Below are 25,618 nucleotides of genomic sequence, written 5' to 3' on the forward strand. Positions count from 1 at the left end.
GAGTGTGAGCAAACACATCAGGTCGGATGCTGCAGACTCAGAGAAGACTAGCAAGTCCAATGCCCGCATTTCAGAAAGGGTGGAGGGATTCAGAATGACCCACCAGAATGTCACTGTACCTGAGTAAGAGCCATTCCTGAATCCTCTCTGTTCCTCTCCTGCGCTTTGTCCTTGGGTAATATGACTCTTTAGAAGTTAATCCTGAATGTCAAAAATATGCTGTTAAAGAAAAAAAATAACAAAAATATGCTGTTTATTATTTAGAACACACCCCCTCCCAGTGACACAGCCACATACCTAAGATCTCACCCATGGAAAGAAGGTCCCCTGCTGCCCAGTGTACAAGGACAGCAAACTCCTATGGGAAGATCAATGGTGAGTTTTGACACCTTTCCTCAGACCCCACCCCCGCTCCTGTGCTCCCCACATGCTGCAGCAGTGGGGAGCTGGGCTGCACTGAGCTTCCCTCCAGGACACAGCCCCTAAACACAAGGCAGAGCACAGCCCCTCACCACTCTGTGATCACTGGCTCAGCTCAGCCCCTTAGCAATGGAAAAAACAGAGCCCTGGTGCTCAGCAATGGATATAGATTAGAATCTACTTTAAATATTATTAAGGACAGGCTTCATTTGATTTGAATAAAAACCTGTCCTAAGGCAGCATAAGAAATGTCTCTACAAAATGCCTCAGCACTGTATTGTGAAGTAGGGTTAGGTCCAAGGACCAAGCTGGGGGTTACTACACATTAAGAAAACAAGGAGTTCAGGAAACACAGAAGAGGGAAATGGTAAGAGAAAAAGGTGACAACAGAAAATGAAAATGAAAGCAAAAACAGATGAGTCCAAGTGAACACAGCACAGAGGACACAGGCCCTGAGGAAGGCCAGTGAGTGGGTTGGGGATGATTTTTTCCATCACTGTCTGACAGAGGAAAAAAACAAACTGCTTTTACCACTGTCACAGAATACTTCACTCTGATCACCAAGTTGTGTGGTTTTCCCCACACTTACCAGTTCCTAGACACTCCCACCGGGAATCCTAAACTTTCACTTAATTCTCATGCTATCTTTGAGGAGACAGAGTCTGATTCCACAGGTTAAAAGGTCAGCTGCATGAAACCGTGCTCCCTTTCACACTTAGGGCAGAGTACTAAGTGCCACTTGTGCTTCTGACTGACCAGCTAAACGTCAGGGTTACCAGTCCCCTCCGTGTTTGATTCATCTTCTACAATGAACATCCAGCTCTTCTGTAATATCCATTATAGCAAGTGAGTAAACCTCAGTGAATGCTTTCCTAATTTCTGTGAGCTGCTCTGGCCAATTAATACAGACTGAGGAGGGACACGGGGAATCCCCCATTTATAGCTCGGTCAGAACATCAACCTGGGACTTGTGACTGGCATCTGAAGTGTGGCCAGTCTTACAGAACTGAACACTAATGCTGTGGGACCGGATGCTAACTCCAGGTAGACAGCGTCAGGACTCAGCTAAACTATAGGACACCAATTGCATCTGATGGAGAATGAGCTGTTGATGAGGAGAAATTCTCAATTACTTGGTGACCACACACGAAGTATTCTGGCATCTGAAGTGTAGCCAGTCTTACAGAATTGAACACTAGGCGGCGCCTGTGGCTCAGTGAGTAGGGTGCTGGCCCCATATGCTGAGGGTGGCGGGTTCAAACCCAGCCCTGGCCAAACTGCAACAAAAAAATAGCCGGGTGCTGTGGCGGGCACCTGTAGTCCCAGCTACTCGGGAGGCTGAGGCAAGAGAATCGCTTAAGCCCAGGAGCTGGAGGTTGCTGTGAGCTGTGTGATGCCATGGCACTCTACCAAGGGCCATAAAGTGAGACTGTCTCTACAAAAAAAAAAAAAAAAAAAAAAGAAAGAACTGAACACTAATGCTGTGGGACCGGATGCTAACTCCAGGTAGACAGCGTCAGGACTCAGCTAAACTATAGGATACCAATTGCATCTGATGGAGAATGAGCTGTTGATGAGGAGAAATTCTCAATTACTTGGTGACCACAGATGAAGTATTCCATGTTGAGTGTTACAGGAGGGTGAAAAAAACTGTGGTTTTTCCTCCCAGCTCATATACCCCCTCACCCTACCTCATCCCCGCCAAAGGCAAGTAGGTGACCCAGACTGAATGAGGCTGCCCTCTGGATGAAAAGGGATTGCAAATGGGAGCTGGCCTCTGACACCAGTAATTTATAAGGCACTAGCAGTATAGACAGAAGTTTTGCAATTTTCATTCTCATCTGTATGATGTAAACAAATTTTAAATTTGTGAAATCACAAAGGCAGAAATCAATATATCGTAATGGAATCAACCACCTCCAATCAACTGGCCACACATCTGGGCTCAGGGTCCCCTCTGTCTTCATTTCCTTGGCTCTCATTCCCACATATCTCTCACTCACCTTCTCTCTTCTGCTGTTTTTTTTTTTTTTTCTTTTCTGTGTTTCCCCTGGGGATTCTGCCCCACATTTTGTGTCCCCTCCTCCCTTGCTCTTTTTCCTCTTTTCTCAATTCCTTCTCTTACAATGGATTTGGTCCATTCAGGAAACTTGTTTCACCTGTTGGAGCTCTTTCTTTCCAATGTCTGTATTGTCCCTGATCTCATAATTTCTGCCTTTTTCTTCCCTGTCTCTGCCTCCTCCCTGTTAAATTCCCTCTCCCCTGTGACACCACCTTCCCCACTCTCTGGCACCCCCAGGTGTCTAGGCTTCCTCCCTGTTGTGGTTCCCCCTCTACTTTTTCTTGTCACCAGGTGTCCCCTCTAGTCTCAGCACCAGGCTGCTCATCTGTCCTGGCTCCAAACCATTCCTCTTCTCCCTCACTGTCAGTCTGAGGAGCCTCCCCTTTGCTGCCCTGCTCCCATTTTGCTGCCCTTCACCTCCTGAGACATGGGACTCTTCTGCATATTTCTCTAGTTATTTTCTTCTCCCACATATTCCACTTCTTTCACTCCTAGGATGTCTTTGCAAATCCCTCCCCATTCTTCGCTCTCTGCTTTGGGTCTCCTCATTCTTCTACTCTCTTCATTGTTTACATTTACTCTCACTCGCTCTTAGACCCGCATGCACAGGGACAGAGATGGGATAAGATGCCAGCCTCTGGGACAGCAAGTTTTCCAGCCAGGTGGCATTTGGTTAGGAAAAACAATGAGTGTCAAAGGTCACGTCCAAGTGGCATCCCCGCCCACATTGTGCCAGGTCAGGTGATATAGTGGCCGTGAAGGGGAAGCCTGGGCAGCAGAAAGGCCCAACATAAAGAAGGTCAAGGTGCTGGGGGGATTAGGGGCGGATGGGGTCAGAGGAATCCCAAAACCCGGGAGAAGACGTGGCTCCTCCACCACTGGGGCTGCGGCGCTGCCCTCCAGGAAGGACAAGCCCAAGGCTTAGGGGACGTAACCCTCCTGAATCCACTTGGCAGATGAGCACTGTACACAGCGAAGGGCGAGGGAGAAGTCACTAAAGGGTTTCGGGCAAGGAAACGGGGCGACAGGACGTGTGTGCGTGACCTGGATCAGGGAGAAGGCCAATCTCTGAGCCATTTTAACAAAAGTAAGTGACCGCGGAAGGTCACGGCGACGTATGAGTTCACTTAGGCTGAGGGGAGCGCTGTGGGGATTCTAAGGCCTCCAGGGAACTCGGGTCATCGGATATGGGAGAGCTGGGGTCTGCGATCGCAGACTTAATGTACACAAAGAAAGACTCACGCGCGGCGATGTGACTCTCAGTCCACGCGATCCACTTCCGGGTCTGCAGGCGACTGCGCGCGCAGAAGCCAGGCCTGGGCGGGCCCTGGGGTGGGCGGGCCCTGCGCTTCTGCCCCCGCCCCCCGGCTCCTACTGTGTCTCCTGTTTTCTGTTTTCCAGGTAGGACCTGCCAGTGAGGCTGAAGCTGTGTAGCGGTCTGGGAACTAGGTCCTCTCCGGTGGGCTCGACGTGGGGTGCCGAATGCATTTATGACAGTTCCTGCTATTAAAATTAGTCCTGTACAGGCCCTGGAATTGCCCGGGAAGGAGGTGAAAACTAGAATGTGAAACGCAAAACGCTGCCTGGCTGGAACGTGCCCTGGCCTGCTGACGCCCAGCGCAACACGCTAGAAACCATTTTCCATTAATATTACCCATTCACCGCGGAGGGAGCCAACCCTTGGTCAGTTTCTGAGACTCTGGTAGGCAGAACACCTGGGGTGTGGATCACTAATGCTAGTGATAAGTTAGGACACCAAATGCTGTTTTGGAAAAGCAAAAACTTCTTCAAATATATATAATGTAGCTCATTTTATATTTGTTACTCTGTTCAACCCTTCGGATGAGTTAATCTGAAATAAACATTATTGATATCATTATATGCTAACGTCAATAATTACTACACATTTTGTAACTCCAGATTCACTTTACCTAAATGTAATTAGAAAACATTTCTTGCCTTGGTGCCTGTAGCTCAGTGCCTAGGGTGCCAGCCACATACACCAGAGCTGGCCGGTTTGAATCAGGCCCAGGCCTGCCAAACAATGACAACTACAACCAAAAAAAAAAAAAAAAAAAAAAATAGCTGGGCGTAGTGGCCTGCGCCTGTAGTCCCAGCTACTTGGGAGGCGGAGGCAAGAGAATCACTTAAGCCCAAGAGTTTGAGGTTGCTGTGAGCTGTGATGTTACAGCTCTCTACCAAGGGCAACAAAGTGAGACTCTGTCTCAAAAAAAAAGAAAAGAAAACCTTCCTTACTTAAAAATTGCCATCTCGGGGCGGCGCCTGTGGCTCAGTCGGTAAGGCGCCGGCCCCATATACCGAGGGTGGCGGGTTCAAGCCCGGCCCCGGCCAAACTGCAACCAAAAAAATAGCCGGGCGTTGTGGCGGGCGCCTGTAGTCCCAGCCACTCGGGAGGCTGAGGCAAGAGAATCGCTTAAGCCCGGGAGTTGGAGGTTGCTGTGAGCTGTGTGAGGCCACGGCACTCTACCAAGGGCCATAAAGTGAGACTCTGTCTCCACAAAAAAAAAAAAAAAAAAAAAATTGCCATCTCTTGGGCGGCGCCTGTGGCTCAGTCGGTAGGGCGCCGGCCCCATATACCGAGGGTGGCGGGTTCAAACCCGGCCCCGGCCAAACTGCAACCAAAAAAATAGCCGGGCGTTGTGGCGGGCGCCTGTAGTCCCAGCTACTCGGGAGGCTGAGGCAAGAGAATCGCTTAAGCCCAGGAGTTGGAGGTTGCTGTGAGCCGTGTGACGCCACGGCACTCTACCGAGGGCCATAAAAAGTGAGACTCTGTCTCTACAAAAAGAAAAAAACAACAACAACAACAACAAAAAATTGCCATCTCTTTTAGGCCTTTTTTGGCTGTCTCTTTCTGGCTGTTCTATGAAGTCTGGATAAAAAAGCCTGTAAAAAGTAGTCTTCAGAAGACATTTGGATTTTTTTTTTTTAATGCAGTTTGGCTGGGGCTGGGTTTGAACCCACCACCCTTGGTATATGGGGCCAGTGCCCTACTCACTGAGCCACAGGCGCCATCCGACATTTGGATTTTAACCTACACAATAATTTTGCAAAATTTGTGGGGGCATTTAACAGCGAAGCTAAAAATTAGATTACCATTTTTAAATATCTTCATATCTACCAATAATAACATAATAACAACTGTGACTTAACATGTTTGAAGAAGTATGTTTTTCTCTTATATCTTGAATTGTGGAACGTTTCATCCATAGAGAAAGGGATAATCCATTGAAATATAATCATGTTTAGATAGGAAAACTAGCCTGTTTAACAAATTGGCAGATTAAAATTAGTTAAGGGTCTCTGCGGCTCACAGATGAATACAAAAAGATACATTAACACATTTTCAAGAGATGCAGTGTCTGGGACAGATTTTGGGACCTTTAGAAATGTTATGCAATACTGTTACCTAGTTGAGGGGATTATGCAGCTTGTTGTTAAACTGAGAACAGTAGGGGAGATGCTGATTTACAGCTGAAAGTGAAGAATGTATTTAGCACAGTTCCCTTAGTATTCATGGAGGATAAGTTCTAGGACTCCCCATACTAAAATCCAATAACCTTTTTTTTTCTTTGAGACAGAGTCTCACTCTGTCACCCTGGGTAGAGTGTTGTGGTGTCATAGCTCACGGGAACCTCAAACTATTGAGTTTCAGCAGTCCTCTTGCCTCAACCTCCTCAGCATCTGGGACTACAAGTGTGCACCATTACTACTGGCTAGATTTTCTATTTTTAGTAGAGACAGAGTCTTCCTCTTGCTCAGGCTGGTCTCCAACTCAAGGGAACCTCCTACCTCTGTGTCACAGACTTTTTTGTGTGTGTGTGTGGTTTTTGGCTGGGGCTGGGTTTGAACCCGCCACCTCCGGCATATGGGACTGGCACCCTACTCCTTGAGCCACAGGCGCCGCCCTGTGTCACAGACTTCTATGATTATAGACATGAGCCACCACACCAGGACAAGATAGAACTTTTTCTTTCTTTTTTTTTTTTGAGACAGAGTCTCACTATGTCGCCCTCAGTAGAGTGCGTGGCATCACAGCTCACAGCAACCTCAAACCCTTGGGCTTAAGCAATTGTCTTGCCTCAGGCTCCCAAGTAGCTGGGACTACAGGCATCCACCACAACGCCCAGCGATTTTTTGCTTGTAGTTGTCATTGTTGTTTCGCAGGCCCAGGCTATATTCAAACCTTCCAGCTCCAGTCTATGTGGCTGGTGCCCTAGGCGCTGACCCACAGGCACCGAGACCCACGATAGAACTTTCAACATGGACTTCCACTACCCCAAGGAAGAACTTGAGAAAGAATTGTGCAGCATTTTGTTAAACTGAGAACAGTAGGTGAGACGCTGATTCATGGCTGAAAGTGAAGAATATATTTAGCATAGTTCACTTGGTATTTGTGGGGGATAAGTTCTAGGACTCCCCATACTAAAATCCAACAATATGCAAGTCCTTTATACACTAATATAATGGCATAATATAGTATTTGACAATAACCTCCTGCATGTGCTCCTGTATATTTTAAGTTATCTGTAGATTACTTATAATGCCTAATATAATATAAATGCCATGTATATAGTTATGCTTTTTTGGATGTATTTTTTCTTTTTTGAGACAGTTTCACTTTGTCACCCTTGGTAGAGTGCCTTGGTGTCAGGGCTCACAGGAACCTTAAAATCTTGGGTTCAAGTGATTCTCTTGCCTCAGACTCCCAAGTAGCTGGGACTACAGGCACCCACCACAATACCCAGCTATTTTTATTTTTATTTTTTTAGAGACAGGGTCTCATTCTTGCTTCCGTTGGTCTCGAACCCATGAGCTCAGCCAATCCACCTGCTTCCGCCTCCTAGAGTTCTAGGATTACAGGCATGAGCCACTGTGACCAGCCACTATATGCCTTTTTATTGTATTATTTTATTGGTATGTATATACGTTTCACTATTTTTGATCCATGCTTGCTTGAATCCGAAGATGCAGAGCACATGGATACAACTCCCCAACTATATATGGGGAGTTGTGTTGCTTGTAACATTTTCAAGAGAGTGTTACGAACACATTCACACACACACACAAAAAAATAATAAATAAATAAAATTTCTTCTCAGTCACAGGAAGATTTTGACATATGCTTCCCTGTCATCTCACTAGAATAAAGACCCAAATTATTAGGGGTTAAATTTGAACTAGAAATTAAATTTACTTATTGAGTATATTTTACCCTATAGAGAATATGTGTAGCTAACACGGATGGAACTAGGAAAATACTCACCTCTGTCAAAAGACAAATTCAGACATAGGAGAGATTTTATTCAAAAAAAGATTATTGCAACAAGGAGAATATCTCAAACACAAGATCTGAAAATACCCAAGATGCACACAGGAAAGCATTTTCCTTTTACATGTGAAGGCAGGAAAGCAGCTGGTCTGGGCAGGGGTTGAGCACCCGGCCCCACCTGCAGTACTCAGGGACTGTTTCATCCTAGGGTCAGCCTACTCTAGGGAGGGGCTCCCCAGGAGAGGTTGTTCTGAATCTCACTGACCAAGGTTGGCTCAAAGTTTAGGGTCTGGGAGGACTGAAGCTGAAGTGAAGTTTGATTAAGTCTAGTTAACCACACTGTTCCCACTGATCAGTGGAGACAATATAGTGACCCTTGATGAAAGAAAAGATGGTGGGCGGTGCCTGTGGCTCAAAGGGATAGGGCGCCGGTCCCATATGCCAGAGGTGGCGGGTTCAAACCCAGCCCCGGCCAAAAACTGCAAAAAAAAAAAAAAAAAAAAAGAAAGAAAAGATGGTAATATGGAGGGTCTTTATCAGGCTGTTTCCTTTATAAACAATGGGCTCTTATTAGACCTAATGAAGTGCTGTGGGAAAGTGCAGTTCTTTGCAGTAAGCTGTTCACAGGAAAATAAAAGGTTGGTGGGGCAGGGACATGGGTTGCAATGATTCTTTAATCTTCATAATTTCCTGAGGTTAGAGTTGGACTAAATGTCAACATTGCCACCACATGTGACAACATCAAACAAAATTTGAAAAACAAAAGGTATTATGTGCTATATATGAACAATGGGACACAACAAAATTTAATAATAACTGACAAACTTGCCCCCTGGCATGGTCCCTGTATGGTGGTAAAGGGCCTGGAGTGTTCAATTTTCTGTGTGGTGTCTGTTCCTGTCATGTACAGGTGACATCATTAATTGCTGAAAAATGTGTCTGTTAGACAAAGCAAAGGGTCTATGTAATTGCTACATTGAGCAAAAACAAAGAGTTACCGCGTGTATTAAGAAAAACAGGCAGGGCACAGAGGCTCACATCTGTAATCTCAGCACTCTGAAAGGCCAAGGTTGGAGGATTCCTTGACCTTACGAGTTTGAGATAAGACTAAGCAAGAGCAAGACTTATCGCTACAAAAATACAAAAGTTAGCCAGGTGTGGTAGTATGCCCTTGTAGTCCCAGCTACTTGGGGGACTGAGGCAGGAAGATGTCTTGAACCCAGAAGTTTGAGGTTGCTGTGAGCTTATGAGAAACTACAGCAGTCTAGCTGGAGGGACCAAATGAGATGCTGTCTCAAGAAAAAAAAGAGAGAGAGAGAGAAAATTAGGAAAAAAGAACTGTTACTTCTTCTATTTTCCTACTGATCATGATGTCAACCTATAAAGAAATTCAGAAACACAGGTCTTCTGAAACAAAACAATTTATATTGACGGGGAAAGGGTTACAAACTAGAGTGCAAGCTAAGAAAAACTGAGGGGTACACACCTGAGGAAATCAGTACAAAAATAATTCTTTTTCTTTTTGAGGGTAGAGTGCCATGGCATCAGCCTACCTTCACAATAACCTCAAACTCTTGGGCCCAAGTGATCCTCTTGCTTCAGTTTTTCTATTTTTTAGTAGAGATAGGAGTCTCACTCTTGCTCAGGCTGGTCTTGACTCCTCAGTTCAAGGGATCTCCCACTTTGGCTTCCCAGAGTACTAGGATTACAGGCATGAACCACTGCACCTGGCCTATTTACTTTTTAAATCATTTATTTATATAATAGGCTACTTAATGTTCTCTAAAAGAACAAAATGTTTTGTAGAGGCAGTGTCTTACTATGTTGCTCAGGCTGGTCTCAAACTCCTCGGCTCCAGGGATTCACCCCTCCTAGTTCTCTGAAAGTGCAAGCATTACATGTATGAGCCACCATGCCTGGCTGCATTTAGAATTAAAATACAATCCATATTCCTCAAAAGAAATGAAGGTTTGTCTCAGAGATAAAATTGCACTGCTGTCAAATGTGTACTATACCCACATAAGTATCTGACATCAGACAGCAGAAAGGATGATTCAAGTGCAAGACATGATTATAACTTCTCAATGTTTTATGTCAATTCCACCGTTAAACAATTGTTACTGATCTGTTAGCCTTAGGAACCTAAAGGTGCACTGATACTGTACAACATGAAGTAGCCCACTGAAGGGGCTGGAATAAAACTCTGCTGCTGGAAGGAAAGTGATTCACTCACAGCCATCACAAAAACATTAAATTTTATTAATACATAACACCTGTGACATTTTGAATAAAACAGTAGGAAGCAATGCCAGCAGTTAAGTGTGACTCCTGATGCAGAATATGCCATTGTGGTTCTTCTGATTAAATTCTCCTCTCTGATAAGTGTTCTCTTTTCAATTTCAATAAGAAGGCTATATTTCTATTGATCTTCCTGTCCAATGGCTATTGCCATTCAATGGACAAGGTGGCCACCGTTTCCCCTGCATATTTCCACTATGGAATCAGTCCCAGCTAACACATGCTTTCCTCCAACAAGAATCCCAGTCTCCCATGGCATTGAAGTCTATGCTTCATTCGAGCACTCCCTTCCTATATTCCACAGTGGCCCTGTGTGGAGAACAGTGTCCTGAATGCAGACAGCATGGAAGATAATAGTTTCACATTATTCTCAGCCCCTTCCAAACACTGTCACTCAGTAAATATTTAATTTTAAAAGGCAATGTCCTGGATCTCCAGGAACATGAATAGAAATCATCCTCACCTAACAAAGTAGGCCCCTTTCTGTAGAGCACTATGAAATGACCATAAGAAAGGCATAATAAAAACAAATTCCAAACTTCAGTTCAAAAGTCTAAAACAATATAGTAGCCTTTCCAAGAAACTTACAATAATGGAGTAAAATATTTTATAACCTGAAAATAACTGAGCATTTCAAATGTCCTTGCACCTTTGATGTACAGCATGACTTTTACCTTAGCAAACTTTGTAGTTTCACTACATTTGCCTTGCTTTCTATCCAATATAAACCTCTCGTGACTAAATGGTTGAATACATTCACTAAATTTCTGTAGGTGCTTTCTAGTATGATCACACTAATGTTTGACAGCTTTTTTTTAAAAAAGCCTAAGCACAGACCTTACATTTCTATGGTTTCACCAAAGATAAATTTCTTGAGGTCTATTATGTTTGAGGCCAGGATAATGTCTGCTACATACAATTACATGAATGCTCTTTACTATGAATTCCCTGTGTCAATTCACACTTGAACTCATAATGAAGGGTTTAAAACCTTAATTGTATTTGTAAGGTTTCTCTCAAGTAGGGAAGGTGTGAATTGTGGCAGAAGACCTTGCCATATGCATTAGATTTGAATTCTATCTCTCCTGTATGGGTTATCTCATGTGTTTTGATAGTGAATGTACACTAAACAATTTTCTGGGCTCAGGTCTTAGGTTTGACTCCAGCAAGGAATGTTCCAAAAACCCAAATGTCACAATTATGTCCTCAGGTTTGCCACATTCAATATATTTGAAAGGTTGCCATCTAGCATGGCTTAACAGATGGTTAGTCCTTACATAAGACTTGCTGTGTTGATCACACTTGCAAAATCTCCTAGTGTGAATTACTTAATGCCCTCCAAGTCTTTAATTCTTAGAAAATACCTTCCTACATTAATTACATTGTCACATTAATAAGATGTCTCTCCAACATGAAATCTCCGACCATGGTAAAGGTATCAATTGTCACTGAAAACCCTGCCACGTTCATTTAATTATATTTTGAAAGATTTCTCTGGTATGGAGTAAGTGATGGTCAGTAAGTCTTGAACGCACACTAAAGGTTTGGCCACACTTGGTACATTTGTAAGGTTTCTTTCCAGTATGAATTCTCCGATGGTGTGCTAAGGATGAGTTTAGACTGAAAACCTTTCCACATTCATTACATTTATAAGGTTTCTCTCCAGTATGAATTCTCCGATGGTATACAAGATAGGAATTTTGACTAAAGACTTTGCCACATTCATTACATTTATAAGGTTTCTCTCCAGTATGTATTCTTCGATGATTTGCAAGGTGTGAATTTTGACTGAACAGCTTGCCACATTCATTACATTTATAAGGTTTCTCACCAGTATGAATTATTAGATGTTGAGCAAGGTATGAATTGCGACTGAAGACCTTGCCACACTCATTACATTTGAAAGGTTTCTCTCCAGTATGAATCCTCCAATGATTTGCTAGGGATGACTTATGACTGAAGACCCTGTCACATTCATTACATTTGTAAGGTTTCTCTCCAGTGTGAATTCTCCGATGTTGTGTAAGGTGTGAAATATGATTGAAGACCTTTCCACACTCATTACATTTGTAAGGTTTTTCTCCTGTATGGATTATCAGATGTTGTACAAGGTATGAATTACGACTAAACATTTTGCCACATTCCTTACATTTGAAAGGCTTCTCTCCAGTATGAATTGTCCGATGTTGTGCAAGGTGTGAAATTTGATGAAATACCTTTCCACATTCATTACATTTGTAAGGTTTCTCTCCAGTGTGGATTCTTCGATGTTGTGCAAGGTGTGAAATCTGATTGAAGACCTTGCCACATTCATTACATTTGTAAGGTTTCTCTCCAGTGTGGATTCTCCGATGCTGTGCAAGATGTGAAATGTTATTGAAGACTTTCCCACATTCCCTACACTTATAAGGTTTCTCTCCAGTATGGATTCTCTGATGACTTTCAAGGTTTGATTTTTTATTGAAGACCTTAGCACATATATCGCATTTAAATTGTTTCTCTTCTGACTGGATTATCTGATGAATAGTGAAATGTAACCCTTGATTAAAGGCTTTGTCCCATTCATTACATTTGTAAGGTTCTGTCCCTATGTGTGGTTTCTCTCTTTGTGTGAATAATGAATCCATAAGATCAAACTCATATTCATAAGAAAGGTAGGGTTTCATAGTAGGAATTCTGTGGGGTGGGGAAACCAAGGAATCATTTTTGACAGACTTCTCCATGTGATTACATTCATAAATTTTCTCTTCAGCCTTAAATAGCTGCAGTTCTGGTGGATATGACTGGATGTTCAATCCCAGTTGAGTATTCATAAGTTTGTTTCCTGAATCTCTCCCACCAAGCTGATCTCTCCTATCAGTGAGGTTTCCCTGAGGGGTTATATGGACTCTACTGGAATGTCTTTCATCATCTCTCCATTGACACTCAAAGTTATGTATATTCTTCTGGATTTCCATAAAGTACAAGTCTTCAATGTCATGGCTTTTGTGCCTTTCTGACATGACCATGGGGAATATTTCCCCTGTACTACCGCTCTTTGTAGATGGAGAGTCATTTATCACAGATACAGAAGAGATACCTACAAGATATAATGAACCAGAGGTGTCTGGTGAATTAGAGATGGTCATTAAATACCTGTTGATATACATAACATCGTATTAAGAGTAACCTAGGTACAACAGAGTTACAAAACATCTAATTGTGATATTTAACTTTTAGGAAAACCTTTTTTTAATATAGAAAAGGTGATTATATGTAATTCAAAATAGTAGGCAGGGAAACCTAGCATGAAACAAGCTGTAACCAAGACACACTGCACAAACCTATGTTAACCCTAAAAGAAGGACAATTTTTCCACTCTGAAGTCGAAGCACTGCAGTAGGCTGAAAGTACATGCTGTTCAATAATTGAAGAGAATGATGTACTTGTACTTGGAAAATATATGAACTAGGGTCACAGACAACATTACTCGGAACAAATCGAGAAATACAATCCTATACAACATAATTCAGGCAACTATGACTTGAATGTTCATCTTGGTCAAAGTTCATGGGCAGAGGTCCTATTCAGAATTGAGCAGTGTTTATAAAAACCATGTAGTATTCTTAGCCATCAACCAGCAAGGACTTGTTAGAGAAACCTAGAGATAAATTATGTTTACCTAGAAAACAGCAGATCCACAGCATTTATACATCTAACCTCAATTTGCACATTAAGTGAGAAAAACAAGACTTAACCAGGGCCTGCAGGCTCAGGTATGTTCTTAGGATCCACTGCTGATCTAACCAGCACCAGAAACAACCTATCACAGGAAGGAAAAGTTCAAGGGACACAGGTCTCAGCTGTGCTGTCAACATCGTTACTCAGTTATCCTTCATGGACAATGGTGTGTGAGTCATCGCCCAGAGCACACACTAATTTAGGCACCAGTGAAATGACACAGGCAGCTCCTTCAAAAGTTTGCCAATGGTGAAGAAATTTGTTTACACAGTGAGGGTAGTGTGGGTGGGAAGGGGTCTTGTGGAAATTGGTGTGGTCAGGAATACAAGAGGTAATGTGCTAAATGTGACTATAGAGTCCATCTAAACCAAGGGTCTCAAACTACAGCCTGCGGGCCACATGAGGCAGTGTGATTGTATTTGTTCCCGTTTTGTTTTTTTACTTCAAAATAAGATATGTGCAGTGTGCATAGGAATTTGTTCATAGTTTTTTTTTTTTAAACTGTAGTCCGGCCCTCCAATGGTCTGAGGGACAGTGAACTGGCTCCCTGTTTAAAAAGTTTGAAGACCTCTGATCTAAACCAAGACAGCACATGAGGACAGAAGACAAGGAAATCATGGAAAGAAGAAACCACAATATGGAGGATGTGGTTACAGAGTGATAACTGCTTCCCTGAATGTCTTGAGATGCCAAACATATGAGGAAACAAAGCTAGGAGGATACTGCCAAGGCCTGCCTCTGATCACATTACTGAATATGGTGGTGGGGGGGGGGAATACTGCACTAAGTAGAATATTAAATAATTTTAATATGAGTATGCAGGAGCAGATATTATGCTTGCCAATGTATGGAAATACAATTTACTATGTCAGTTAAAACCCTGCCCAGGCGTGGTGGCTTACACCTGTAATCCCACCACTTGGGTGGATTGCCTGAGCTCAGCAAATTAAAAACCAGCCTGAGCAAGAGCGAAACCCTGTCTGTAAAAAAAAAAAAAAAAAAAAAAAAATACCCAGGTGTTGTGGCGGGCGCCTGTAGTCCCAGTTACTTGGAAGGCTGAGGCAAGAGAATCTCTTAAGCCCAAGAGTTTGAGGTTCCTGTGAGCTGTGATGCCATGGCACTCCACTGAAGGTAACAAAGTAAGACTCAAAAAAATATTTTTTTCTGTCTCTAAATAAACAAATAAATAAAATTCCGTCCCTGGTAAAAAACACAAACTGATTTAGCAACCAACACTTTATCCCATAGTCAACTGTGGGAACAAAGCTACGGTGTGAGGCTAAAATAGATTTAAAAGGAAAGATGATTTGATAATGTGGGATTCAAATCATCTTTCCTTTTAAATCTATTTTAGCCTCACACCGTAGCTTTGTTCCCACAGTTGACTATGGGATAGTTAATGTGTTGGTTGCTAAATCCTATACCTGAGGATTATATGTCTTACAATATTTTCTTTTTTAGAGACAGAGTCTCACTTTATGGCCCTCGGTAGAGTGCCGAGGCCTCACACAGCTCACAGCAACCTCCAACTCCTGGGCTTAAGCGATTCCCTTGCCTCAGCCTTCTGAGTAGCTGGGACTACAGGCGCCCGCCACAACGCCCAGCCATTTCTTGGTTGCAGTTCAGCCGGGGCCGGGTTTGAACCCGCCACCATTGGTATATGGGGCCGGCGCCCTACCGAATGAGCCACAGGCGCCGCCCTGTCTTACAATATTTTCATGACCTTTGAATTCTATTTCTACGCGCATGTTCGACAAATTCTACATGTACATTCTAGGAGTTTGGCTATGGCCATACCACCGTGAATGTGTCCAATCTCTTCCAATTTCAGAAGCTAAGCAGCCCAGGCCTGGTTGGTATTTAGATGGGGAGATTCTAGGAAATCACGTGCAGGTATGCTCTCAGTGGGACTCAAAGGCAAATAGCTGGATATGGCCATGGAGAAGAGAGGGATGAGTTCATACTGTACACACAAAGACACAGTAAGCTGTTATCAAGGGTACAGCAATGTAGATAGATCCTGGGTGCAGAATGATGACCCACTGGCTGGGCAAGTAGAGGGATGTTTCAAGAAACAAAGCTAGAAAGAAGGCTATTACTAAAATCTGCCTTCAATCACATTAGTGAAATTAAATAAAAACCTCAGTGACTACAATATTTAATAAATACTATGTCTTTACAGGAAAGAACACTTTAGTGTATAAAAATAAGAAGGGTTAGTCTAATTTTCTTATGCCCCAAATACAACTAAAGTTATAGAGTATCAAGCTGTTCTATATCTGTACTAATTTTTTTTATTATTTTTTGTTTTTATTAAATCCTGTGTACAATGATGCGTTTATGGGGTTCAGTGTACTGATTTGACATACAATGTGAAATGCTTACATTGAACTGATTAACATATCCATCACAATTATACTCTTAATAGTTTTGAAATGTACTTTTGCATCATGTACACATCATGTACATTAGGTGAGGTCCCCCCAAAAAACTCTCCCTCCTCTTCCTTTCTATTTTCTGGACTATAGTTATGTTTTACCATTCGTATAAATGTGTAGGTGATTATATATTGATTTTATAGTATTACTGAATACATTGGATATTTTTTCTCCATTCTTGAGATACTTTACTTAGAAGAATATGTTCTAGATCCATCCAGGTAAACATAAAAGATGTGAAGTTTCCATGCTTTTTTATGGCTGCGTAGTACCCCGTGGTGTACATATACCACAATTTGTTAATCCATTCATGGGTCGATGGTCACTTGGTCTGTTTCCATGTCTTAGTAATTATGAACTGGGCTGCAATAAACATTCTGGTACAAATGTCTTTGTTGTAAAATAATTTTTGATCATCTGGGTATATATCTGGTAGAGGAACTGCAGGATAGAACGGTAGATCTCCTTTTAGTTCCTTGAGTGTTCTCCAAACTTCTTTTCAAAAAGGTCATATTAGCTTGCATTCTCATCAACTCTAATTTTTTTGACATATAAAATAACAGTGCCCCTTTTGCTGGCCCCTCTAATTATTTAAAATCCATGCCTGGGCCTCTTAACACAGAAGCTGGCATAAGTAAAAGACAGGAGGACCAATGTCTGCAAGACAGAGGACTGGAAAACTCCAGACACAATGTTACCAAAATATGGCAAAGATACCATTAGGAAAAAATATTTTTCAAACTTATTTCAGAATATTACTAGGCTACATACATTTGTATATAAGTTAGCTCTTACATATTTGAAGTCAAAGTTATAGGTGCACCTTTCACCCAGAAACTGTGCCATGTACCCATTAGGTGTGAATTTATCCATCCTACCCTACACCTATTTGAATTCCATTGAGTTCTGCTTCCATATATGCACATAAGTATTGATCAACTAGTTCCAATTTAGTATTGAGTACATGTGGGTTTTTTTAATTCATGTGGTAGTTCCCTTAGGAAAATGGTCTCTAATTCCATCCAGGTTATTCCAGAGATATTAGGGCACCGTTTGTTTAACATCAATAACACCACTACTACTATGGCTGAGTAGCATTCCCTGGTATACATATACTACATTGTACTAATCCATTCATTTACTGATGGGTATTTGGGTTGTTTTCACATCTTCACAATTGTGAACTGTGCTGCTATACATATTCAAGTGTAAGTGTCTTTAGGATAAAATGTCTCCACTGGGAAAACTCTTGAAATAAGATAGTCCTCTGAATTCTTGACGAAAATGTAACAAACTCCTAATAATGCTCAGTGAGCTGATAAATAAATGACAGACAACTAAATGAAAGTAGAAAAAGATGTAGGAACAAAATGAGAATATGAAAAAAGAGCGAAAGTATAAAGAACATCCAATCAGAATTTTCTATAGAAGAAATGCAATAAGGTAATTTAAAAAATAAAAATAAACACACTGGAATGTTTCTTTCTATCTTTTTTTTTTTTTTGGTTGCAGTTTGGCCAGGGCTGGGTTTGAACCCGCCACCCTCGGTATACGGGGCCTGTGCCCTACTCACTGAGCCACAGGCGCTGCCCTACACTGGAATGTTTCAATACCAGACTACGTAACTTAGAAGAAAGCAAGAACGTGAAAACAAAATATTGCAAATGATTCACTCAAAATGCAAAATGAAAAAATGAAGAAAACAGCCTGATAGTTTTATGTGACATCATCAAATGAAGAATATACATGTTCTGAGAAACTTACAAAGAGCAAAAAGAAGATTTAAGAACTCATTTGAAGAAATAATTTCCAAAACATCCCAAATTGAAGGAAGAAAATATAAAAGTTTAAGAAGCTCAGCTATGTCCAACTTAGTATAACCCAAACACACCTGTACAAGGTACATTTTTAAAAAAGTCATTAAAGGCAGTAAGAAGGGAACATTATGTATGTAGCAAGAGAAAGAGACTTGTGATATACAAGGGAACATTGTGTATGATTATTTGCATTTCTCAACAGAAACCTTTCATTGTACAAGGCAGTGGGATGGTTATGTTCCAACTGCATAATGAAAAAACTATCAACTGAAAATCCTATACTTTGGAAAATTCTCTCAGAAATAAAAGGGAAATGTTGAATTTTACAGATAACGAACAGTTAAGGGAGCTTATTAGCCTTCTAGATGTGTCTTACCAGAAATGTTACAGAGTCTATCAAGTTGAAACCAAAACAGGCAACATAGTAACTCTATCCCATAGAGAAGGTTCTCCAGTAAATTTAAATAAATGGATGGATACAGAGACTTGTATATTATACCCTATTTTAATAACCTGACATTATTTCTCCTAACATTAAAAAGGAAAAAGCATGAAAATTACTATGTGTGTACATATCATACAACCTATATAGAAGTAATTCTGATATTAATAACAAAAAAAGTTAGGGAAAGAGATAACAAAGAAGTTTTTGCAGGTTATGGAAATAAGTCATCAGTTTAATAAATTATCTTGTAACATTTTTCTATTGAGATAGAATCTCACTCTGTCATCCTGGCTAGAGTACCATGGTATCATCATAGCGCAGCAACCTCAAACGCTTGGGCTCAAGCAATTCTCTTGCCTCAGCCTCCTGAGTAGCTGGGTCTATAGGCGCTTTTTGCAACATCTGGCTATTTTTTTTCATGCTCAGGCTGGTCTTTTTTTTTTGGTTTTGTTTTGTTTTATTGGGATAGTCACTTTATTTATTTTTTTAAATTAAATCATAGCTGTGTACATTAATGCGATCATGGGGCCCCATACACTGGTTTTATAGACTGTTTGACACATTTTCATCATACTGGTTATCACACTGGTTAACACAGCCTTCCTGGCATTTTCTTAGTTGTTGTGTTAAGACATTTATATTCTACATTTACTAGGTTTCACATGTACCCTTGTAAGATGCACCGCAATCACCACCAATCACCCTCCCTCTGCCCATCCTTCCCCCTCCCTCTCTCCCTTCCCCATATTCTTAGGTTATAACTGGATTATAGCTTTCATATGAAAGCCATAAATTAGGTAGGGCTGAGTACATTGGATACTTTTTCTTCCATTCTTGAGATACTTTACTAAGAAGAATATGTTCCAGCTCCATCCATGTAAACATGAAAGAGGTAAAGTCTCCATCTTTCTTTAAGGCTGCATAATATTCCATGGTGTACATATACCACAATTTATTAATCCACTCGTGGATTGATGGGCACTTGGGCTTTTCCATGACTTAGCAATTATGAATTGGGCTGCAATAAACATTCTGGTATAAATATCTTTGTTATAATGTGATTTTTGGTCTTCTGGGTATACACCTAGTGGAGGAATTATAGGATTCAATGGCAGATCTATTTTTAGATCTCTAAGTGTTCTCCAAACATCTTTCCAAAAGAAATGTATTAATTTGCATTCCCACCAGCAGTGTAGAAGTGTTCCCTTTTCTCCACATCCATGCCAACATCTCTAGTCTTGGGATTTTGTGATATGGGCTAATCTTACTGGCATTAGATGATATCTCAAAGTAGTTTTGATTTGCATTTCTCTGATGATTAAGGATGACGAGCATTTTTTCATATGTCTGTAGGCCGTGTGCCTGTCTTCTTTAGAGAAGTTTCTCTTCAAGTCCCTTGCCCTGGTCTTGAACTCTTGAGCTCAGGCTATCCGCCCACCTTGGCTTCCTCCCACAGTGCTAGAATTATAGGCATGAGCCACCGCACCTGGGCAATTACATTATAACTTTTAGATGCTTAATATACTTCCCCCAAAATATCTACAAAATACACACAAAAATAAAAAGGGAGTAATGTCTCTAAAAGAGAGCAACAAAACTGAAAAGACGGCAGTGAGAAACAAGCAACAAAAGTCCTAGAGGAAATACAGATAGTATGTAACAAAAACGCAAAACTACAACCCTCTCCATCAATAATACTTGAATTGTTAATGACTAACTCAGCAATCGGAAGACACAGATTGGCTGAATAAACAGGATCCAAATACATGTTTTCCAAAGTATACTCACCTTAGCTGTATGGACATACATAGGCTGAAATTAAAGTCATGAACAAAGATATTTCATACTCTAGGAGGCCAAGGCAGGAGAATGGCTTGAGCTCAGGAGTTTGAAACCAGCTTGAGCAAGAACGAGACCTTGACTCTACTAAAAACATAGAAAAACTAGCTGGGCATCGTGGTAGGCACATGTAGTCCCAAATACTTGGGAGGCTGAGGCAAGAGGATAGCTTGAACCCAGAGTGTAAAGTTGCTGTGAGCTAGGCTGATACCAGGGCACTCTAGCCTGGCCAAGAGAGTGAGACTCTGTCAATCAATATATCAATCAACCAATCAATCAATCAATTTGACTTCACAGATAGCACCAAGAGAACACAAGTAACGTAATGGAGAAAGGAAGCAAATGACACCCAGCACGAAATAGTTTGCACTGGAGGACACTGTTAGTAGCAGCAAGGGGAGGATCCATTTCCTGGCAGTGGCACCAATATGAACAGCGCAGAACAGGCAGAGAACACAAGAACAGCGCAAGCAGGTGGGTTGCCAGGGACCAGGTGACGGTTATGAAAAATGCAGATGGAAAGAAAAATGAGGAACAAAACAGTATTCCTTTGTTACTTCAAGATGCAATATCCAAAACTCCTGAAATGGTACAGAAAATACAAGTGATACAAACTATAGCACAGAAAGTCATGAAGTATATAAAAAATGTGGTGGCTCAGCACCCACAGCACAGTGGTTACAGCACCAAATACTTACACTGAAGTTGGTGGGTTCGAACCTGGCCTAGGCCAGCTAAACAACAATAACAACTGCAACAACAACAAAAAAGTAGTGGGCGCCTATAGTCCCAGCTGCTTGGGAGGCTGAGGCAAGAGAATCACTTAAGCCCAAGAGTTTGAGGTTGCTGTGAGCTATGATAACATGACACTCTCCCCAGGGCAACAGCTTGAGGCTCTGTCTCAAAAAAAAAAAAAAAAATGTGGTAACATTCCAACAAAATCTGAGACACTCAAATATTAATTTAGTATATCAAAACAGACATGATGAGTCTAGAAAGAAAGAATAATTATTAGAATATGTCATTTGTTCCAAGAGAGAAAAAGTAAAATTGCAACAATATCCACAAATTATGTTTAGGAAATCGAAAACACACTATAGAAAACTCAATGTGTCTTAAATAACAAATATTGGCAAGTTAATTGTATTTCTAACATGAAGAAAGTAATTAGGGGGATTGGTGGGATTACACCTGTGGTGCATCTTACAAGGGCATTATGTGAAACTTAGTAAATGTGAAATGCAAACGTCTTAGCACAATTAACTAAGAAAATGCCAGGAAGGCTATGTTAACCAGTATGATGAAAATGTGTCAAATGATCTATGAAACCAGTGTATGGTGTGCCATGATCACATTAATGTACACGGCTATGATTTAATAAAAAAAAAAAAAGAAAGTAATTTAATGGCTTGGCGCCTGTAGTGTAAGCAGCTACGGCTCCAGCCACATACACTGGAGCTGGCGGGTTCAAACCAAGCCTGGGCCCACAAACAACAATGACAACTATAACCAAAAAACAGGCGGGCATTGTGGCAGGTGCTTGTAGTCCCAGCTTCTTGGGAGACGGAGGCAAGAGAATGACTTAAGCCTAGGAGCTGGAGGTTGCTGTGAGCTGTGACGCCATGGCACTCTACTCAGAGTGACAGTTCGAGACTGTCTCAAAAAAAAAAAAAAAAGACAGTAATTTAACAATTAGCTGGGCGTCATGGTGGGCGCAAGCAGTCCTAGCTACTTGGTAGGCTGAGGCAGGAGGATCACTTGAGCCCAGAAGTTTCAAGTCACTGTGAGCTAGGCTGACAACCTGATGCTCTAGCAAGAGTGAGACTCTGTCTCAAAAAACAAACAAACAAACAAAAACAGACAGTAATTTAACAACAAAGTAAAAAAGCAAATTTTGAGATACCAAAAATTCCTATTTAAACATTAGAATCAGGGGCAGTGCCTGTGGCTCAGTGGGTAGGGTGCCAGCCCTGTATACCAAGGGTGGTGGGTTAGAACCCGGCCCTGGCCAAACTGCAAACAAAAAAATAGCTGGGCATTGTGGCAAGCGCCTGTAGTCCCAGCTACTCGGGAGGCTGAGGCAAGACAATAGCCTAAGCCCAGGAGTTGGAGGCTGCTGTGAACTGTGGTGCCACAGCACTCCACCGAGGGTGATAAAGTGAGACTCTGTCTCTTAAAAAAAAAAAACAAAACATTGGAATCAATTAAATGGACAACAGCAAACTTTAATAGTAAGTACTTAGTCTGATCAAACAGTTGTGAGGGAATAATTAAACACTATCTTTAAAAAGTTGTGCAGTGTATGCAGGTATGAGATTAAATCCTATTGAGCCATACCCTCTGCACTACAGAAGGAAATCTTTTAAAATATAAAAGAGAACAGTCATTCCTTGATACAGTAATTCCACACACTGTAGATAAAAAACAAAGATCATAAAGAATATCATAAAAATACAGGACTGCTGATTAAATAAATAAAACCAAGTTTATTTCTAATACATGGGAATGTATGAGAGGAAATCAGCAGAAGTTTACACAAATGACAGAAGACATAGAAACAGAGGCATTCCAGTGAGCTATACTCCATGTTCTTTTTTTTTTTTTTTAAGATAGAGTCCCACTATGTCACCCTCAGTAGAGCGCCATAGTGTCACAGCTCACAACAACCTCAAACTCTTGGGCTTAAGCAATTCTCTTGCCTCAGCTTCCAGAGTAGCTGGGACTACAGGTGCCCGCCACAACACCTGGCTATTTTTTTTTTTTTGTAGAGTCAGAGTCTCACTTTATCGCCCTGGGTAGAGTGCCATGGCATCACACAGCTCACAGCAACCTCCAACTCCTGGGCTTCGGTGATTCTCCTGCCTCAGTCTCCTGAGTAGCTGGGACTACAGGCGCCTGCCACAATGCCCGGCTATAATCACCCGGCTATTTTTTGGTTGCAGTTGTCACTGGTGTTTAGCAGGCCCGGGCTGGGTTCAAACCTGCCACCTTTAGTGTATGTGGCCAGCACCCTATTCAATGAGCTACGGGGTGTGCAGCTGTATACTCCATGTTCTGATGAGGGATCTTTCTCTCCACTCTTTCCTGTTCTGCTGAGTAACAATCTCAAAGAGCCAACCTAGTCCCTTCTTTTCTTTTTTGGAGACAGTCCCTTTGTTGCCCTCAGTAGAGTGCCATGGCATCACAGCTCTCAGCAACCTCCAACTCCTGGGTTTAGGCGATTCTCTTGCCTCAGCCTCCCAAGTAGGTGGGTCTACAAGCGCCCGCCACAATGCCCAGCTAGTTTTTGTTGCAGTTTGGCTGGGGCCAGGTTCAAACCTGCCACCCTCAGTACATAGGGCTGGCGCCCTACTCGCTGGGACACAGGTGCAGTCCCCTAGTCCCTTCTTACACACACCAGGGGAAAGAAGAACTGAGGGGGGAAAGTAGAACTGAGGAATGACTGAAAGACCTTCTGAAAGAAGAAATTCCCCAGATCCTGACAAAGAGCCTCTGATCACTTGGAATTTCCTGGGTAACAGGAGCGTGATTTATTCTAAGAAGGCAATTTTGATGATCTCCTGGTCAGGGGCTGGTCAAGAGAAAGACCAGGCCATAATGAGAAGCCTGGAACATTAAAGCTCCAAATTCAATCCTCCAGGAAGGGGAGAGGGGCTAGAGACTGAGCTAATGTTGCTCCTGCCCACATGAAGAAGTCTTTGTAAAAATCCCTCACCACAGGGCTCAGAGAGCCTTTGAATGCTGGGCCCAAATGTGGAGGTTCCTGGAGGGTGGTGCCCACGGAAAGGCCATGAAGCTCCTCAGCCCTCTCCCCTTAGCCTTGCCCTGTGAATCATCTCTTTACCTGTTCTCTTGTATCCTTTGAAAAATCCTTTACAATAAACCAGTAACCCTAAGTGCTTCCCTGAGATCTGTGGGCCACTCTAACACGTGTGTAGAACCAGAGGAGTCATGGGAACCTAGATTTGCAGGCAGTTGGGCAGGAGAGGTGACCACACACCGCCTACAAGTAGCAACTGAAATAGAGGGTAGTCTTGGGAAGTTGACTCTTTTTCTTTCCCCTGGTTTTATTTTCTTTTATTTTATTTGGCCTTTTAATTTTATTTCATTGCTTATTTTTTATTTCTTTACTTTTTTTTTTTTTTTTGGTTGAGACAGAGTCCCACCCTATGCCCCTGAGCAGAGGGCAGTGGGCGTGGTAGCTGATGGCTACCTCAGACTTGGGCTGCGGGCACCCTGCTGCCTCAGCCTCAGGAAGCTGCTGGGATTACAGGCGCCCGGCTGGGTTTTTCCATTTTTCTCATGAGTCGGGGTCTCACTGTCGCTCATGCAAGTCTCGAACTCCTGAGCTCAAGCGATTCTCTTTCCTCAGCCTCCCACAGTGCTGGGATTACAGGTGTGAGCCACCGCGCCCGGCGGGAACTTAACTCTTAATACGTGGGATCTGCCTCTACTTCCAGGGAAACAAGGTCATAACTAAATTGAATTACAGTACATCCAGTTGGTGTTGGTCAGAAAATTTGTTGTGGGAAGAGAGAAATCCCCCCACACTTTAGGGTCCAGAAGGGAGGTGTTCTGTGATGAGCAGTGTGTGAGAGGAGAAAAAAAATGCTCCGGCTGTTTCCTATCTCAGATATTCCTGAACAGGCAGAGAGAGCGGCAGACAGTTCACACAGTTTCCTGACCCCAGTGCAAAGAAACAGCAGCCAGTGTTTTCCCACATCCTGATTAGGTCTTCCAACTTCAGGAATTTGGGGTGCAAACTGAAGAGGTCTAGGCATCAGGTCTATGGAGACTTCAGCCCTGACCCCTAAGGATAGAGAACTAGGCACCAGATGGAATCTAGTACAGAAGGACACACCATGGGGGAAAGAGTCCCCTTTGAAACAGCCCCTCATGTGCCATAAATGGAGAAGGGAACCAAGAGTTCACAAAAGCCAGATGGCAGGGTGTCGTCCATCACAATAAAGATTTTGCCTTTGTCACTGAGCTGTAGGACCATTGGAGGGTAAAAAAGAACCATTACATGTGTAAAGAACAGAGTGACAAGTGAGGGCAAAGAAAGGCTTCTGTTCAGGGCTCACAGGATTTAAATTTTTATTGTGCAGTAGAACTCTTGGTATGAGGAGAGAGTCCCCAAAATAATGGGAATATTTAATGGGGCAGCTTCCTCTCTCTGCCCATCTGAGCTCTTACCCGTTACTACCCTTGATATGCCAGTGGAAAAGGACACAACTAACGTAAAGTAGTTTATTCTGACCCAAATAGGTGGGATTATGGCCTGGACAG

General features: G+C 42.2%; 2 protein-coding genes across 2 annotated transcripts in view; both read right to left on the reverse strand.

Moving 5' to 3' along the window:
* LOC128595856 (zinc finger protein 83-like) overlaps nucleotides 1-3,788 on the reverse strand; it is a 33,872-nt gene extending 30,084 nt beyond the window's left edge. The window contains 2 exon segments of the mRNA XM_053604929.1: nucleotides 120-219; nucleotides 3,725-3,788. Coding sequence (XP_053460904.1) covers nucleotides 120-134 — 15 coding nt within the window. The 5' untranslated portion in view covers nucleotides 135-219; nucleotides 3,725-3,788.
* LOC128595853 (zinc finger protein 83-like) overlaps nucleotides 1-25,618 on the reverse strand; it is a 100,580-nt gene that overhangs the window by 53,792 nt on the left and 21,170 nt on the right. The window contains exon 4 of the mRNA XM_053604915.1: nucleotides 11,902-13,149. Coding sequence (XP_053460890.1) covers nucleotides 11,902-13,149 — 1,248 coding nt within the window. The remainder of the gene's footprint in view (nucleotides 1-11,901; nucleotides 13,150-25,618) is intronic.

The sequence above is a fragment of the Nycticebus coucang genome, chromosome 10 (genome assembly GCF_027406575.1).
Source record: "Nycticebus coucang isolate mNycCou1 chromosome 10, mNycCou1.pri, whole genome shotgun sequence".
Classification (NCBI taxonomy): domain Eukaryota; kingdom Metazoa; phylum Chordata; class Mammalia; order Primates; family Lorisidae; genus Nycticebus; species Nycticebus coucang.